Source organism: Tiliqua scincoides, chromosome 6 (genome assembly GCF_035046505.1).
Source record: "Tiliqua scincoides isolate rTilSci1 chromosome 6, rTilSci1.hap2, whole genome shotgun sequence".
NCBI classification, from domain to species: domain Eukaryota; kingdom Metazoa; phylum Chordata; class Lepidosauria; order Squamata; family Scincidae; genus Tiliqua; species Tiliqua scincoides.
The window spans coordinates 874,636-892,415 of NC_089826.1; the positions used below are offsets into that span (position 1 = coordinate 874,636).

The window sequence follows — 17,780 nt, forward strand, 5'->3', positions numbered from 1 at the left end:
TGTTTGCAGTGGATGGGAGTTAACCCCCCCTTCTCTACTGCTGGGCTGCCCACCATGGTAGACTGCAGCACCTGCTCTGGAGATGCACACCTGGGCACCATGTGCACTGTCTTCTGGGAGGGGATCCAGAGGGTCACGAACCACCAAAACGTAGGTTTATGGCTCATAAATTGAAATTAGAAAGATGGAGGGGTTTTAACTTGTGGTGCTTTGAGAGTTATGCTGTTGCCGTTATTACATCTATAATATGTAGGTCTCTTTATTTGTTTCCATAAAATTAGCCAGGGAACGTAAAATGAAAAGAATAATAATAATAGGAACCAGGCATTGTCTGTTGCAAACCGCTTGATGGAATGTAGTCTGCGCCGTGTGTTTTGAAGCTGAGGTGGTTATAAAAGTGCTACAAGATAGAGCAGCAGGAGCAATTTTCTTCCTGAACATTCTGCTTATTTTGGAAGTTATGTGTAATTCCTAGTTCTGCAGCCTTTAAATACAAGGTAGCACCTGGATGCCTACAGTAAACTAGTAAGAACGTCCAATGTATTTTTGCTAAGAACCACAAAAGCCTGGAATGAATTGGCCAGTCAGAATGGAAAGTAGTAACAGGTGCTGGTAGATGGGTGTATGTCATGGAACTGACACAGATCGAAACACAGGATTTGTTGGGAACATGTGGCATAGGTTGTCAAAGCGTGGACAGAAAATGGAACTGCGTAAGTAGTTCCCAAAGACCTGGTCTGTAGCAAGGGAGTCTGGAATGGGGCTTAAGAATTGTAAGAGTTTGGTTTTGCTCCTGGAGAATTGCAACCTGGTTGTTGAGTCCGAGGGCCTGGTCTGTGAACAGATGACCGAGTCACAATCCTGCAGCAAAAGTGCGTCTCTGCCAGGGTAGTACCTGGCTGGGTGATCAGCTGGGAACCTCGTGGCTGCCACCTTGAGTTCTGTGGATCTTCAAAGGACCTGGCAGCAATTGTCCCCTGCCCACTTCCTCCTCCTAATTGTTCTGTCCTGTGTGCTATCCAGACCTCTGAGGGCCAAAGAGAGTTCAGCAGCAATGCAGTTTTCTGCCCTAATGTGTCTGCAAAACAGTTCAGGAGGATTTTTTTCCCCCCAGATCAGATTTTCAAAAAAAGGTTCAAATGAACCTTTTTGTTGCACTGTTAGCTTTGTGGTCCGAGTTGCTCATATCCTTTGCAACTGGGTCTTCCGTTTAATTACATATGATGATTATTACCCTGCCTTGTCATGAAGTTCTGCAAGTCAGGAAGGGCAACCATAATTATCAGGGGCTTAAAGTTGGGGGTGGGGTGGAGGGCCTTATGCTGCAATAGTGTACACACTTTCCAGGGAGTTAGGCTGGAATCTTATCCCCACTTTCCTGGGAGTAAGCTCCATTGACTATAATGGAACTTACTTCTGAGTAGACAGGCATAGAATTGGGCTCTGAGTTTCAATGAACAAAGTGGAACTTACTTCTGGGTAGGGTTGCATAGAATTTCATTGTAAATCTGTGTTAACAGAGGGTCTGTTGCGTTTGAGCAGAATGCCCGGCAGTCACTAGATGGAGGACGTCTTAGTTGGTATCACTTCCTCCCTCCCTCCCTCACATAGGCGTAGACTGGAAAGAGTAAGCAGCCGAGCCAAACGGTCATGAAATGTTGTATGTTATGGGTTACAGTTCTGTGTAAAGGGTAAATGTATAGTTGCTGGTGTCACAATCCTTCTAGAGTTGCTAAGTTGTATTAACCTGTAATGCGACTGAGTTGGGGTGAAACATGAAAAGGATTTTCTTGTGCAAATAGATTCCGTGGCGAGCTTGAAGCATGAGGTTTCTCTCTCCAAACGTGAGTTTGTTGGGTCTGGGCTGTGCTCCTGTCCTAGGTCTCTGAAGCACTTGCACCTCGCAAGCATTGCTAGAAGCAACTGTTTCTAGTGAACACATCTTTCGTTTATGGTAACGCATGCTAATATTAGACGTGTTTGTCATCTCTCCAGTCATAAAAATATTTATATCTATAAAATGGGAATGATGGTGCCTTTGGGCCACTGTTTAGCTGGATTCAGTGAATGAAAAGAAGGAAAATTTAGCTGTTGTCTTTCTGGTGAACCAAGTTCAAACATCCGCCTCAACTCAACAGCCGAATTCGCGGTCCAGCCTTCACTTTGCTGTGGATATGGGATCCGCGGATGCAAAGTGCCTCCCCTTATATTTGTGTTATTGTTAGATGCCTTGGACACTTACAGCAGGAGGAAAAGGTGGGTTATAAATGTATTAAGTAAGCAAAGGACTGGGAGGTATCTACAGAGGAACTCTCTGCTGGCTGTTTCCAATGCCCTTTTTTAAGGGGCGTCCTGTGGAAAAGGGGGGGGGAGTCCATTTCTGTCTTTCCTCCCTTGTTACCTTTCCTGTGGGGATAGCCCATGAAAAAGAACTGCTTTATGCACCTAAAACAATTCAAATTAGAAAAAGAATTATTACTAATTTTAAGTGAAATAGCTTTGTTCTTTTGAGGCTTTTCACCTCCATCAGCGGAGACGAAGAAGCTTCCCCTGGTCTCAGTCAGAGCCTTCAGGCACAGAGGAAGCAGAGCCACAGAGTGCCCTCAGCTGCATTCAAGGCAGCAGAGAGTCTGAGGCAAGGCCTGCCCACTCAAGTTGCAGGCTGAACTGGTCGCTTCAAGTGGCAGATTGGCGTGGGTGCCCGCCCCATGTCTGTGTCCTGGCCTCCACATCTCTGCCAGCTGCCTGCCTTCCTCTGAGAACAGGGAGGCAATGCAGATGCCAGGCAGGCATGCTTTGGGAGGTTCTCCAGGGCATGGCTGCCACCACAGACAAGGCCCCCTCTCTCAAGCAGCCACCTGCTTGAAGGGGGAGTGACCTGGCAAAGGGCTCTGGAGACCCTCTCACTCTGCAGGCAACCAGGTTATTTCCTACAGCAAAGAAAGCCACATCAGACTCTGGGGGGCTGTTTCTCTGTCTTGGTTTGTTGCAGGTGGGGTGCCAGTATTGGAGGGTGCAAATATCAGGTTTTGCAACTGAGGTGTTTAGTTTTGTTTCATGCCAAATTAATCAGATGTTGAGTTTGTTCAATTGCATTTTTATTCTTTTGTGTTTTATTTTGAGCTGATTTATGTTGCCCTGATAGGCTAGAAAGGTGGGATGGACGTACGTAAGACACAAGTTGCGCAAGTCAAATGTGAAAAGTGACATTAGTTGGAATTTTTTAATGCTGTTGAATGTTCAAGTTGCACTGTGAAGTCAGGGTCTTGCTGCCCCCTTCTCTTTCTGGTGAACTTTGTTAGTCCCCCTGCGCTCGCTTGTGGGCACGGATGCAATCTATAGCCCCCCCCCATAACCAGCTAACAGTCCCTTGTAGTCCCTGCAACAGCTGGATTTTAGTTAAAACTTAAACCAGAAGCCATGTCAGCGTGTTGCGTTCACACCTTGCAGAAGTAATACCCTCTCTTATCTGATCTGGGAGGGATTTTATAAGTCTCAAATGTGTCTCTGGCAGAAGCCCAACCAAGCTGCCATTCTTTATTAGCCTCCTCCTCCGGAGATAGCCTGCTTCTGTGATTGTACTTTAAGGAATGTGCTCCATTCCAAGGGATGCTGTGAAACAGCATTTGAAAGTTCTGCGTCTCAGTCCATTAGAGGGGCCATAAAGCAATTGTGGCAGCAGGCTCTCAGCTGCTCACGCAGCCAGCCTTGAGCCCCAATAAATCCTCAAATTTATATTTATATATTTATCCTTATATCCCCGCCCCCCCCCCAAAAAAAAAGATGTGTATTTCCCAATAAATCCTCAGCTGCAGGCCTGATCTCTTGGCTCATCAGGAAAGAGGCAATTAGCTGGCCACCTGGTTGTCGGGAGCGCATGTGGAAGCCGGGAGAGCCTAGAAGTTTGCTTGCGCTCAGCACCGCCAGGCCAGGAGGCCTGCCTGCCTGCAGCTTCTGGAAGGCACTGATCAGAAAAAGAGAAGCCAAGCAGCTGAAGCATTTATCAGAGAGCCCTGTGTGGGGCCATGTGTGGCGGCTTCTGCAGGAGTGACCTGATTGCCGTGCCTGTATGGCCAGGGGCAGAGAGAACTCTGGAAACATTCAAGAGTTCTGAGGCAGAAGAATGTGCCCACCCCTTTCTCTTGGTAGCAAGGCCCCCAAGAAAAAATGGCACACGGATCTAGAGCCCTCACTTTCTGCAAACCATCCATCACCCCTTGTACCAGGTATTCTGTGGCTCCAGTGCTTTGGTTCCAGCCCTGCTTATTTCCTGATCTTGGGGACAAACCCTGGTGGCACAGTCCTGCCCATTGGCTGTGTCTGGCTGGCTGGACTTATACTGGGCAGGTACTCATATCAGCCTCCGAATTCCTTGTCAGCGGTGGCCTGAGTCTGTGCCTGGTGCCTAAACTCTTCCTTTGGTTGGGGATCCTGACCTTCGTGTCCCTTTCCTAGCATGGCTCTGCCTGATCTTGGTCTGGGTCCTGTCTTGCCTTATGGCCCTCTGAATGCCATGGCAGGGCTTGTTCACATTCTTTGAACGTGGCCATGGATTTTGTGGATGGAGTATGTGGTGCTTGTTCTGTATCTCCTTTAACCAAGTCTCAGTCTGTTGTCTTTGCCTTTTCCTTGTCCTTGGTTCTGAGCAGGAAACAGAGAGGCTTCTCTGATTCCCAGCTTTTGCCTCGTCTGCATGTTGCCTTCTGCCAAATAAGTTGGGTGAGAAACACCATTTTTAAAGATGTTAATTGCTACAAATCTTGTGCTGGGGCTGAGTCAAAACATGCAGTGTGCATTTCTCACTCCTCCACACCTGAAAAGTGCCCCAGTTTTGGCAGTTGAGGAATAGGACTTACAGTCCTGGAGCTAGGCAGAGCCTCTCCTACACCCTCTGCTCAAACAGGACAAGAAAAGTGTTGGGGGAGTTGGGGTGATGCATCTCTTTGTGAGAGGGGTACTTAAGCCAAGAGGCCTGCTTTCCTGTAAACCGTACCAAATTTGCAGGTCTCCTGGGTCCCTCCTCCCCAGGCTACTTCTATTTCCGAGGGTGGGATGGAGCACTGCCTGCACTTTGATGTGGTTTCCAAGTGTAGCTCTCTGTTGGAGTCCTTGCAGATGCCTTCTGTGAAAATAGTAACTGGAAGGACCCCAAGCTGTCTGGCTGCCATGTTGCAACCAGACCATTATAGGAAAAAACCATCTACCTAGGGGACTGTCCACCCCTTCCCCCTGGCCAGTGACAGAGTGACCTGGGCTTTCTCGCCCCCCTACTCTTTTTAAGATGCCTGGCCTCAGGCAGAGCCACCTGGGAACCACTGAGAAGGTGGATTCCCAGATCAAGTCAAATTTCCCTGGTTGATTGGAAGAGGCAGGCAAGTATGGGAAGGAAGAGGAATGCCTGGTGCTCCCGGGATCTTGGGGTCGGAGGAGGTGGTGGCCCTCTGGAATGGGTGCTTGGGGGCCTTGGGCACAGAGCAAAGCTGACCAAGCCATGCTCAGTGTTCCTGGGATGATGGAAGGTGGGATGGGGGGCAAATGGTGTAGCTCTGAGTGTGTGAAAGGGAAGAGACCACGGCTCCCAGGGGAGAAGGGGCTCAACAGAAAAGAGCAGAAGCATGAGAAAGATTGGGCTTGTCCCCTGTTTTAACTCCAGGTAGCAACCAACGGGGAGAGTTCTGTTTTCCATTCTTCTTGCAGTGCACAGTTGTAAAAGCTATAACTGAACTCCGATTTCAGCCCACAGTTCTTAGCATGGGATTGAGGAGAAAAATAAAACGAAACCACGGTGCCTGTCTGGTACTATTGCAAGCAGGTCACTTTGCTAGATTTGTCTTGCTGTGCCCGACTAGCTGATGGCAGGAAGGGTTACTTTCTGAGACTTCTTCCCCTCCTCAGAAGCACGAAACTGGGTAGGTTGTTTGAGAGCTGGAGCCCTGTGAGGATGTAGGAAAGACTGTGAACAGAAGGGCCAGGCAGTGGGAAGCTTTGCAGGTGAAGGCAACTAAATCCCCCCCCCCCCACTCTGATGTTGGACAGGGAACTACACCAGTGGGTAGAGAACTCTGTGCTCCTGCAGTTTCTCATTTCAGGGAGCATTTAAATAGGGACAGTTCCTCTTGTAGTTTCTGCTCTTTTACCACTAGAGGTCAGGGCTGTATCTCAGTGCAGATCCTAAATGGGCAGCCTCGCTCCTGAATGTGCGCTGTGCTGTTCCCCACTACGCCCATAAGCGAGCAGGTGGGTTTTCCTCTCAGTTCCAGGCCACGTTAGATGTGCTCAAGTTCCTTTGATTTCAGTGGGGCTTTGGTGTGTGCAAGGTATGAGCATCCTGACTACTGTGCCAGTCCCAGGCCTATCCAACATCCTTTCCCACTGTGGTCACAAGCAGGACAGGAAGCAAGCTGGGCACTGAGGCATGCTGCCTCTCTGATCCTGGCACTGCCCGGTGAGCTTCACACCCAACAACCTCTTTGTGAAATTGCCCAATCCCCTCTTAAAGTCATCTTAACCTGGTGGCAGCAGATTCCACAGTTCTCTTATGCGCTGGGTGCAGAAGTCTGTTTGGAATTTTAAATAAGTTGCTTTCTTTGAATTACCACTGGTTCTAATGCTGTGGGAGAGGGAGAAGATGTCTCCCCCTCCACACCCTACATACGCCTCTAAGTCTTTATCATGTCCCCCCAGGACATCTTTCGTCTGAACTAAAAAGTCCCCTGTGCTGCAGCCCATCCTCAAAAGAAGGTTCTCTGATCCACCTCCTGATTAGTTAATTTTACAGTGTCCTCCTTCAGGTACGGTGATCAGAAATATACACACAATTTCAGACGTGGCCTCAATATAAATTTGCACAGGAGCATTATAAATATTAGCAGTCTTATTTTTGATCTCTTTCCTAATGACTCCAGCATGGATTTGTCGTCTTCACAGCTGCTGCACCCTGAGTTGCTGTTTTTGTTGAGCTCTCCATGAGACTTCTTTCTCAAGTTGTCGCTGACTCAGACCCCATCAGTGCATTATATAGGTGGTTAGGACTTCTTGCCCCATGTGCATCACTTTACGCTTACTGACACTAAGTGCATTTGTCATTTGCTTCCTCGTTCACCTGGTCTGGAGAGATCTTTTGGAGGCTGTTTTGGCTTTAACTGTTTTGAATAGGTTGGTGTTGTCTGCAAGCTTGACTACGTCACTACTTACCATGACTCAAATCATTTTTGAACAAGTTTAAAAGCACGAGTCCCACTACTAATATTGTGGGAACTTCACTTCTTGTGTTCCTCCACTGCGAAAATGGTCTATTATTTCTCTTGTGCTTCCAGTTCTTTAACCTCTTATGATTTAAAATATTTATATATGCTTTTTAACCAAAATGTTCTCCAGGCAGTTTACATTGCATTAGAAATAAGAAGGTTCCCTAAACCAGAGAGGCTCATAATCTACAGAAGCACTAGGGGAGCGGTTCCAAACTGTGAGCTGTGATTTCCTGGGGAACTGCAGAAACCAGCCAGGGCAGCTGCTGAATCCTCGCAGAAAACCTGCCACCCTACATATTGTATAGGATTGTAGACCTAATGGGAAGCCATGGCCAGTGGCCCAGTAGAACAAGGAAGTCGCCAGTTGAGAATGTTTGAGAACCCCTGCACTAGGGAAACACTAGCAGACAGTTGCTGGCAAGGACACTCTTTGGGGATGATTGGGAACAGGTTGGTCTCCTGCTGCTGCTTTGCTCAGAGAGCAGGGCTACCAGTCCGTGGAAGAATCTGGTCTCTTATCTCATAACTGCTAAGCTTACTCGAGAAACTTGGGCTCGGGTTTTTGTCTAAAGCCTTTTGAAAGTCCTAGTATGCAATGTCAACTGGATCACCACTATCCACATGCCTACTGGTGCTATCGCTCTAGAACAGTGTTTCTCAAACTATGGGTTGGAACCCATTAGGTGGGTTGTGAACCAATTTCAGGTGGGTCTCCTTTCATTTCAATATTTTATTTTCAGTGTAATAGATGATGCTACTAAGGTATGTGACTACATTTGGGGGAATGTTGCAGATCTGTATTTTTAACAGGCTTCTATGTATATGCTTTTAACAGATAGGAAATGGGACTTACACCTGGGTAAGTGATTGCAGCTTAGGATTGTTAAAAATATTCCTGCTTGATGATGTCACTTCCAGTCATGAGATCACTTCTGGTGGGTCCTGACAGCTTCTCATTCTAAAAAGTGGGTCCCAGTGCTAGAAGTGTGAAAACCACTGCTGTAGAGGATTAGAGAGGCAAGACTTCCCTTTGCAGTGCCCGTGCAGTGCCATGCTTCTTCAGCAAGGCTTGTTCTTCTAAGTATCCTTTTCAGCAGTTTACTCTGAGCAGACATTAAGCTGACCAGTCTGTAATTTTCCTGATCCACCTTGCGACCCTTTGGGTGTCACTTTACCACAAAGCCTGATTTACAGAACAAGTTGATTATCAGTGTTAGCATATCAGCAATTGTCATTTGAATTATTTAGGAACTCTTGGGCAGATGCTGGCTGGACCCAGTGATTTATTCATCACTAATCTGTCAGTAAGCCCTAAAACCTCTTCTTTTGTCATGTCTGTTTCTCGGATGTTCAGATGGAGAGGGTCAGTTTGAGCACAGGCATCTGCCCAATATCCTCTGCAAAGGAGAGGAATGAACTGTTTGCGTCTCCTTTTGCTGTAATCCCCAAATCTTTCTGCAGCATCCCTTTAAACCATTTTGCAACAGGGACCAAATGTGTGCACCTGTGGGTCAGGCCAAAATGGGTCAACTCCCTCATCGGAAGGTCCAGCCACCTCCTGGACTGATTTTCTGTTGATGTTTTTAAGCAGGCACTCCTCAGCTTTGTTTTTTGCATCCCCCTTGCTGGCTTGCATGTCTTCTGCCAATGTGTTTTCCTTTTCAAAAGGGCCTCACCTGCCTGCCTTTTGTAGCTCTCTTGATTCTGCATCTCCAGGCTTTGCTGCTCCCTCTTCGGCTTAGCCATCCAGATTCCAGCTGTGCTTCTGTTGTGGTGGTGTTGAATTGTCTCTGTACCTTCTGGAGAGGTCGGATAGGTGGAGGGTTGCAGTCCTGCTGGGTCGCTTGCATTGAAACTCAGTCAAAGTTTATTTATTTGAACAGTGTTTATCCTACTTTTTCCCCTGATACATGTAGAGGCTCAAGGCAGCTTACAAGAATGAGGAAAATACATGACAGGAGTAAAACAAGACATGAATTTGATTGCAAAGTCCATTTCTGTCACTTTCTTTCCCAGTAGTTTCTACATTCTCTGGTTGAGTCACTGCAGCATTTGCCCAGCGGGGGGGGGGGGATCTTTCCTCCCTTGCCCTCGGGAACTTTCAGCGTGCTCTCTTTGCTGCTTGACACCATATTGCAGAGGGGCGAGTGTGAACAAGTGTTCTGCAGCACATCATGTGCCAGGGTGCAGAAATTCGCCCCAAATCTGAAACCCGTTGTTGCAAATGTGCAGATTCTTGGCTAGTGAGTTTTCCTTTTGGCCGTGGGCTCTGTGATGTTGAACAAGAACATCCCCTTTCAGTCTCTGACTGCCAGTATAATCGTACAAGTCAGTCACGTATTTCTTCTGCACTGGACAAGTCATTCTCCTTTCCTACCCCGTCTCCTGGATCCTCTTGCTTCAGGCATCATACAGATTGAAGCATAATTTGCCAAGGAAGTGGCTCCTCTGCCAGACTCTCACTTTTGAGCAGAGCCCCGAGATCACCCTTTAGGGGCCGTGTTTGTTTTGCAGGGCATCTTAATTCGCAGTGCAGAATCCAGATATCCCGGGATGCGTTCGTGGACCTCTGGGGTCTGGATGTGGAAAGATTCATTGCCACAATATGGAAAGAGGAACGTATCCAAAAGTAAAGTGACCCTTGTTCTGGAACACATTTGGTGACCGCTTGCCACATGGCTGTTGGTCCAGCATTGGTGCAGCTCGGCTACTGATTGGTCTGGCAGTGTGTTGAGCTTTTCAAAATAACGCTGGACAATGCGCAGTTTGTCTCTGAAATGAAAATAGCTAATCTTCAATAATTTTGATTTTGAACCCGAAAATGACAAAGAAATATGTTGATTGGTTCTAGTTTAGGAGAAACTAAACACATTGCATACATAGGTGGTGGGAAAGAAGTGGGCATTTACCTGGACGTGTCTATGGAACTGTCCATTGTGGGTCTCTCACCTGCCATTGCCAATTTTGCACTTCCATTGTTGTGTTCATTTTCAGCACCTCAAAATCTATAAGAAATTACTAATTTAATTTTGGAGTCATGAACTTTGAAAAACATGTCCAGTACAATTTGTGAAGTTACTGAGAATGAGTTGGAAATGGAAGGAAAGTGAAACCCAAAGGCAGTGGTGGGTGTCTCTGTGCTGTGGCATTTGTGTAAAAATCAGATGTAGTGGCAGGAGTTGCTCATGGGCTGAGCCTTCCCTCTGATTCTGTTCCAGGCCCAGCAGCAAAGAAACCTCGACAGCATTGTGTCTCAGCCTTCCAAGTCTGGCAGCAGAAGACCCAAGAAAGATGTGTCTGCTAGCTCTGAACCGGAGGTCAAGAACTCCAGCCCAGTCTCGGAGCAGGATTCTGGCATCTTGGATGTTGAAGATGAAGAGGAGGAGGAGGAGGAGGCAAGTGTGTGCAAAATGAAGTGGCTCTTGGGGGGAGGTAGGGATGGCCCAAGGTACAGATATTAGTAGAGATGGATAACTTCAGAGGGGAGTGGAAGTGATGATCTCAGGGAGAGAAACCATTCCCCAGATCAGGATTTGGGTTCTCTGGCTGGCTGGGTTATGGCCTGCTGCCTGAGTTTTTATTTCTTTGTGCTCTCTCGGTTGTTGAATGTTCCTTTTCCAAGTGGGAAGATGCACCCCTCCAAATTCTGCTGGTCCCTATTCATATTGCAACTTGTCAGCTAGCACTTGCAGTTCCCAGAGTGAACCAGAAGATGGTAGGAGACTCTGCCTTCTGAAGGCGAGGCTTTCTGGTGTCTGATCCAGCAACTCTCTGGGAGTTTGAGTAAAGAATATGAGTAAATTTGACTTTAAGCAGTAGTTATGTTTGCTCGAAGTGTAACGGGAAATCTCCTTAAAGCACCCTGTTTTTGAAACACTTTTCAATGTGTAGTCTGCTTTGCTACAGGATTAACACCCACAGATCATGCCATAGATTTTATTCTATGCCGCCCTGGGTCCCTTTAGGGAGAAGGGCGGGATATAAATAAAGTTTATTATTCTTGGTGTTGTGCTAATACACTGATACTGCACTACTCAATGAGGACCAGCACGGTGTAGACCCCTGTTCAAACTTCCACTCAGCTCTCTCTCAGTCTGGCTGCTCTACCTTACAGTGTTTGGGACAATAAAAAGGGAGGGCTTCTTGGCAGAAGGGTGAAACGGCATACCTGAATTTGCAGTGCCCCAGTCTTGTGTCAGAAGAGTGATGTGCCACCTGCACTACCTTTGCATAGTGTGGTGAAGGCCAGGCTGTAATGAGATCTGAAAGGCAAGGGTCCTGCTAGGGAAGAACAGCACAGTAGGAGGGAGAGTGTTGCAATTGTGCAGCACGCATAACTGGAAACAGCCCTTGGGTGCACCAGTGGCACAGTGGGATGGGGGGGAGCACTGCCAGTTAAAGTCTCCAAACTCAAGCTGACTTTGGGTGTCATTTTGCTGGCCAAAACTCTCCCTGCTGTCCCGACACAGTGCTCTGTTGCTCTCCACCCGCAGCTCCTAAATGTTAGCAAAAAACCCAGTCTCTTTATTTTCAACCTGGGAAATAGTTCAGTGATCTGAACTAGCGGTCCCCATCCCCTTCCCACCATCTTGCCTGAAAAGTGACAGAGGCTGAGTTGGTTTGCACAGTTTACCCAGAATGCTTTGAGTCAGTATTTTGAGATGGGGGGTGGAGGAGGCAAGCAGGTCCTGTTCATATTTTCTTCTTCATTCTGCTTTTACATTTGTGATCCTTTTCTTCTTTTTTAAATTCGTGACATCCTGAGTGTTTGGGGGGGAGGTGAGGGGGGTGTCAACATGACAGAGTTATTCCCAAGGGTGAAGTGTTAGCTTACTGGTTGGTCTGTTTTTGTTTTGTCATTTGAAAAACAAATACTGAGCCAGTTCCAGATGAGACTGCTCTAGAAGTTAAGGCTTCCAAGTGTGGCTGGGATGATCTACCTGTGCTGACTTTAATAGCTTCCCGGAGCAGGCCTAGGGAGGACGACTCTGGAGCTTGCTTCAGCTCTGGTCCCCCCTCCTCCAAATTACAAACTGAAGTGGCAAGAAGACTACAAGGCCTGGCAGAGTGTGGGGCTCTTGACGTGCACATTTCCTCCTGAGAAAGGATCACTGAAGCAGCAGCAGGGCTGGTGTCTGGTGGGTGGACTTCAGGATCCCCTAGAAGGCAGAGTCGCCCATGAAGGGCGCACATTCTTGTCGTCTCTGCTTCTCTTCCTCAGTTTCAAATGCGGTTCCTTCTCTTCTTTTCCTCCACTCTCCCCAGTACCTTATGTCTTGTTTTCCAGCCAATGCCTCCATATTTTTAGCTGACCTATATCTCCTGGTTGAACTTGTCTTAGGTCCCCGGTGCCCAAGATCTAGTGGATTTCTCACCTGTATACCGCTGTTTGCACATCTACTCTGTATTGGTGAGTTACCCCTTCTTCACTGTGAATCTTTTACAAGCACATGGAAAATAGGCCTCGGATCTTCAAACAGCAGTCGGAGGACCAGTCTCTCTTGCATCATGTTGAGTTTTCTATTGTGTATGAAGCTTGATTCTCTATAGCTGTGTTTTTCAACCCGGGGGGTCACGACACCTCAAATGGGGGTGGTGGTTGCGACGGGAGTGGCCAGCCCTGTCCTTTCTGGTGCACCATCCCCATTTGGTCCGTGGTCCTGGGGGGATGTGCTGCCAGGCCTCACTTGCCTGCTAGTTCCTGCACTGCTGCAGGGGCAGCAAGGATGCTGCTCCTTTTCATTGCCTGGGTGCCTGTCTGCCACATCTCGGCATGCCCAGATGAAGTGGTCTTGTGTGAGACAGTTGCCGAGCAGCCCTCCTGCCACGGCGCCAATTCAACGGTGGCCGCGGTAGCAGGCCAGGACCCATGCCTGTCTGCAGTAGCCGAAGTTCTGCTGCTACCCCAGCAGCATCGTGGCAAGCCGGGTTGGGATTCTCGTCTTGCTGTGACTGCTGCAGGAGGCCTGTAGGAGGGCCTGTGTGGTGCAGCGTCCCAGTCAGGTAATTCAGGGCTCTGACAGGCCTGCTTGGCTCTGCACCGCCTTCTGCACAGTTCAACATTCGGCTTCTTGGTGCAGCTAGCTTGTGGAACAGACCAGGCAACTTGGGCGCCTTCATGAGAGGATGGGCTGGAAGTGATGCACCAGTGAGGTCATGGCAGAAAAAGGGTTGAAGACCACTGTTCTATAGCAAAGGATGGTTTGGAGAGTGGCCTGGGAGGCCAGTAGGCTTTTAATGAGATTTGACAGAAGCTGCCTGGCCATCCTGCCTTAGTTACTTTGGGGTTTTGTGGTTGTATTCTGTAGTCGTGTGGCTTTTTACAATTATTGCACTTGATTTTGTTTGGGCTTTGGCATTTTACTGGGTTCTCTCTCTCTCTCTCTCTCTCTCTCTCTGTTGTATGCCATCTGGAGTGCTCTGTTTATCTGGAGGGAAAGGCAGGAGATAAATCATGAGTCTGATGTTCTCTTCTTGGATCATAGTTATAGGCGAATGAGTATTTGCCCTTTGTGCTCTATCGCGAAGTGAGTGTCGAGGTCTAATGAATGTGCTGATCATCTGCTCACGTTACTGCTCGAGGGCCAGCATTGCAGCCTGATGTGCCCTCTTCAGAGGCAGTTCTGCCTGTCCAAGTTCATTTAGGGCAAACACCCTCTTCGCAAGCTCTTGTGAATTCCTCACCTCACCTGTTAGAAGACATTTAGAGCAGGCCCTTTAATTGTAATCCCTGAACTGGGCATAGTCAACCTGCAGCCATCCAGCAGCTTTTTCTTCTTCTCTTGACAGTCATTACCAATGTAAGCAGGAAATGGTGTAAGGGGTTCAAAGTACCAGGTTGAAATGAAGGTGCAGGTAGTGCAAATGTGCGTTAAGGAGCGACACATGTTTTGTGCTGTGTAGGAGATGCTTAGTGTTGTGTCATTCTCACAAGGCCTCTTCCTTTGTCAACATCCCCAATTCTACCAGATAAATAACATTTATATCCTGCCTTTCCTTGCAATAAGGAACCAGTCTATCGCCATTACAAGCATAAAACAATAAATAAAATCAATAGAAAATTAAAATAATAACTGCCAACCAACAGAAACAGCACAACAGAGCAAGTGCAATTTGGAACATAGAAGGCCTGACGTCCTCACTGGAAAGCTAATAGGGAGGTTGCAGTTCTTTGTTCAGTAGGGGGAGAGTTCTCCATAGTGGTGGTGCCTCTACAGAGAAGGTTGGAGGTGGCCATCTCATATGGAAGAAGGCAGTCCTTGAGATTCCTTGGCCCTAAGCCATAAAGGGCATTGGCTGTCGAGACCAGCACTTGAACTGTGCCTGGGAATGGATTGGCAGCCAGTGCAGATGGAGCAGAAGTGGTCCAGAAGAGGCTGACTATCTTGCTCATGTAGCTGCCATCTTCTGCACTCATGGCAGGTTCTAAACAGTCCTCAAAGACAACCCCACTCGGCACACATTGCAGTAATCCAACATCAACATCACCAATGTGAAAACCGCAGGGATCAGATCTGAATGATTCAGGTGAGGTGGCATCTGATGCACCAGAGACACACCTTGCCACAGCTACCACCTGGGCACCCAGGGATGAATCCAGAGGTACCCCCAAGCTGCAGACCTGCTCCTGTGGAGAGGAGTTGCTGTCCCATTCAGGATGGTTCGCTGATCGCATTCCTGTGTTACAGGTCTTCTAGCCAAGGGGACTTCTGTCCTGTCCAGATCTAATTACAGCTTGGTTGTCCTCATCCAAGACGCCACTGATTCCAGGTATCAGTCAAGGATTTCTACTTCTTCTTCAGCATCAGATGATATATATTTATTTTATTTTAAAAAATTTCTACACCTTTCCCTTACCAAAGCAGATGTCTTAGGTGGCGTACAAAGGTTTCATAAAGACAACCACAAATCATTGAAAATATGCAACATATAAAAACAATCAGGGTCAGCAAATTCAATTTAACAAAAATCACTAGGAGTGAAACAAACAGGATCTGCAGAAAAGCAAAAAAACAGCAGATAATATGCAGTATAATTATATACAGAGTAATATACAATACAGGAGGCCCAGCTCTTAAAAGCCATCAGCTCAAAACTTGATAAAAATGCTTTGAGCCCTTGCCAAGAAGCTGTCAGGGAAGGGATAGTTCTTAAGTCCCCTGCAAGGTAGTTCCGTAGCTGTGGTGCATCTATGGAGAGGCTTGTCTTTACTCCACGACCCCTCCGAATCTGGGTCAGAGGTGGCACGTGCAGGGAAGCCCCCTCAGGTGAGCCAAGGGGGCAGGCTGGGATATATGGGAGAGGGCGGTCCCTCGGATAACCCAGTCCCAACCAGTAGTGTGCTTTAAAGGTCAATACCAACACCTTGAATTGGTCCTAGAATCGAATGCGCAGCTCACTGAGTTGCCAGAGCAACCATCCGTAGAATCAAACTGTTGAGCTGTTGAGAGCCATTTCCTGTACGGTAGACAGATGAAAACAGACCTCTGGTCAGCCTGGCAGCTGAATATGAGGTGCAAGGTGCTCATATTTGTGCCCTTGAGTTCCTTGATGCTTGTTTCACTGCTTCCCACCCCTTCAATTTTGCATATAAGGAAGCAGTCAGAAAGTGCCTGGACTGAATGTCCTTGTGTGCTTGCAGCAGCTGCATATCTGAGGGCTGTTTGTCTGTGTCAGTGTTGGCCCAGGGTGCAACTCCTCTCTTGCCTGCAAATTTTGCAGGGCTAATGAGCTGCCTCTTGAGTGCTTGCTATGTCCACAGTCAAAGGTGTGACTTGAGCCCAACATCCAAGCCCACCTCTTTGTCCACAAGTCTGTGCAGTTCTCTATGGGGCCTTAAAATGCATGACTTGTTGACTTCATAAGTGATGAAGTTGTACTCCCTTCTGTGCCTCATCAGCCTGGATGTTGTGAAAAGTAGGGGGCTTGCAATTGGCAGCCAGAGGCCAAAGCACTGAATGAGCCACCAGGTATACTTCGTAGGGGAGGAGGAGTGTGTGTGCAGCACAGTACTTGAGGCTGACCTTGGAGAGACCCAGGAGAAAAGTCCTCTGCTTCCCCTGACGTGGTTAATGCCTGACTCTTCTTGGCGCACACAGAGGCAGCAATCAGTTGGCCGGCTGCTTTCCACTGAAAGGATCATAACATAATAGCTCCCCCCCATGCTGGCTAATGTTTTGTCATTTACGGTGTCCTAATCCAAGCACTTGGCACACAGATGAAAAGGCCACTTTGAATAAATAACCACAATATTTATTATTTTTGGTGAACCCGACCTTCCTGTCACCTCCCTTTTATGGCTGAGCCACTTACAAGTTCCCAAAGGATTATTTGAAAACTCAGGCTTCTATCTGCCAATCCTTATCAGCAAGACAGGAGTTCACATATTGTAACAGGAGGTCAGCCCTCGGTCATGGTCTTGGAGACGGGGCGGGCACCTGTAAATCTTTCCTTCAGCACCGGAGGTGAAGTGCAAAATCAAACCAGCATGGAGACTTTCCAGGAAGTGCTGAACTTTGGCAGGAAGGGCAGGCAAGGGTGGCGGATGGGGGAGCGAATCGTGCCAGGGTTGAGCGCTGGTGGATGGAGACTGACAAGAGTGCTCAGCCTCTTGCCTGACCTGGTTGGGGGGCAGGGGCAGGGAACAGGTGGACAGGTCGATGAAGGTGTCGACCCAACGCGCGGCGGCAGTGAAGAAGGCCAGTTCTATGCTTGGGATCATTAGGAAGGGTATTGAGAACAAAACGGCTAGTATTATAATGCCGTACAAATCGATGGTAAGGCCACACCTGGAGTATTGTGTCCAGTTCTGGTCGCCGCATCTCAAAAAAGACATAGTGGAAATGGAAAAGGTGCAAAAGAGAGCGACTAAGCTGATTACGGGGCTGGGGCACCTTCCTTATGAGGAAAGGCTACGGCGTTTGGGCCTCTTCAGCCTAGAAAAGAGACGCCTGAGGGGGGACATGATTGAGACATACAAAATTATGCAGGGGATGGACAGAGTGGATAGGGAGATGCTCTTTACACTCTCACATCACACCAGAACCAGGGGACATCCACTAAAATTGAGTGTTGGGCGGGTTAGGACAGACAAAAGAGAATATTTCTTTACTCAGCGCGTGGTCGGTCTGTGGAACTCCTTGCCTCAGGATGTGGTGATGGCGTGTAGCCTGGATCCCTTTAAAAGGGGGTTGGACAAGTTTCTGGAGGAAAAATCCATTATGGGGTACAAGCCATGATGTGTATGCGCAACCTCCTGATTTTAGGAATGGGTTACGTCAGAATGCCAGATGTAGGGGAGAGCACCAGGATGAGGTCTCTTGTTATCTGGTGTGCTCCCTGGGGCATTTGGTGGGCCGCTGTGAGATACAGGAAGCTGGACTAGATGGGCCTATGGCCTGATCCAGTGGGGCTGTTCTTATGTTCTTATGTTCTTAACAACAGCAGAAATTCTCTTTATCTGTGGGTTGGGAAACTTTCCTGTAGTAGCTTGTGGACTGTACAGAATCAGCAAAGTCAGCCTGAGGGCCC

General features: G+C 47.9%; 1 protein-coding gene across 2 annotated transcripts in view; it reads left to right on the forward strand.

Annotated features, from left to right (window-relative positions):
- The window catches only part of EXOC6B (exocyst complex component 6B), a 172,146-nt gene that overhangs the window by 62,464 nt on the left and 91,902 nt on the right, over positions 1-17,780 (forward strand). For both annotated transcript variants that reach the window (XM_066631755.1, XM_066631754.1), the window contains exons 7-8: positions 10,469-10,645; positions 12,592-12,660. In XM_066631755.1, the coding sequence (XP_066487852.1) occupies positions 10,469-10,645; positions 12,592-12,660 (246 nt within the window). The remainder of the gene's footprint in view (positions 1-10,468; positions 10,646-12,591; positions 12,661-17,780) is intronic.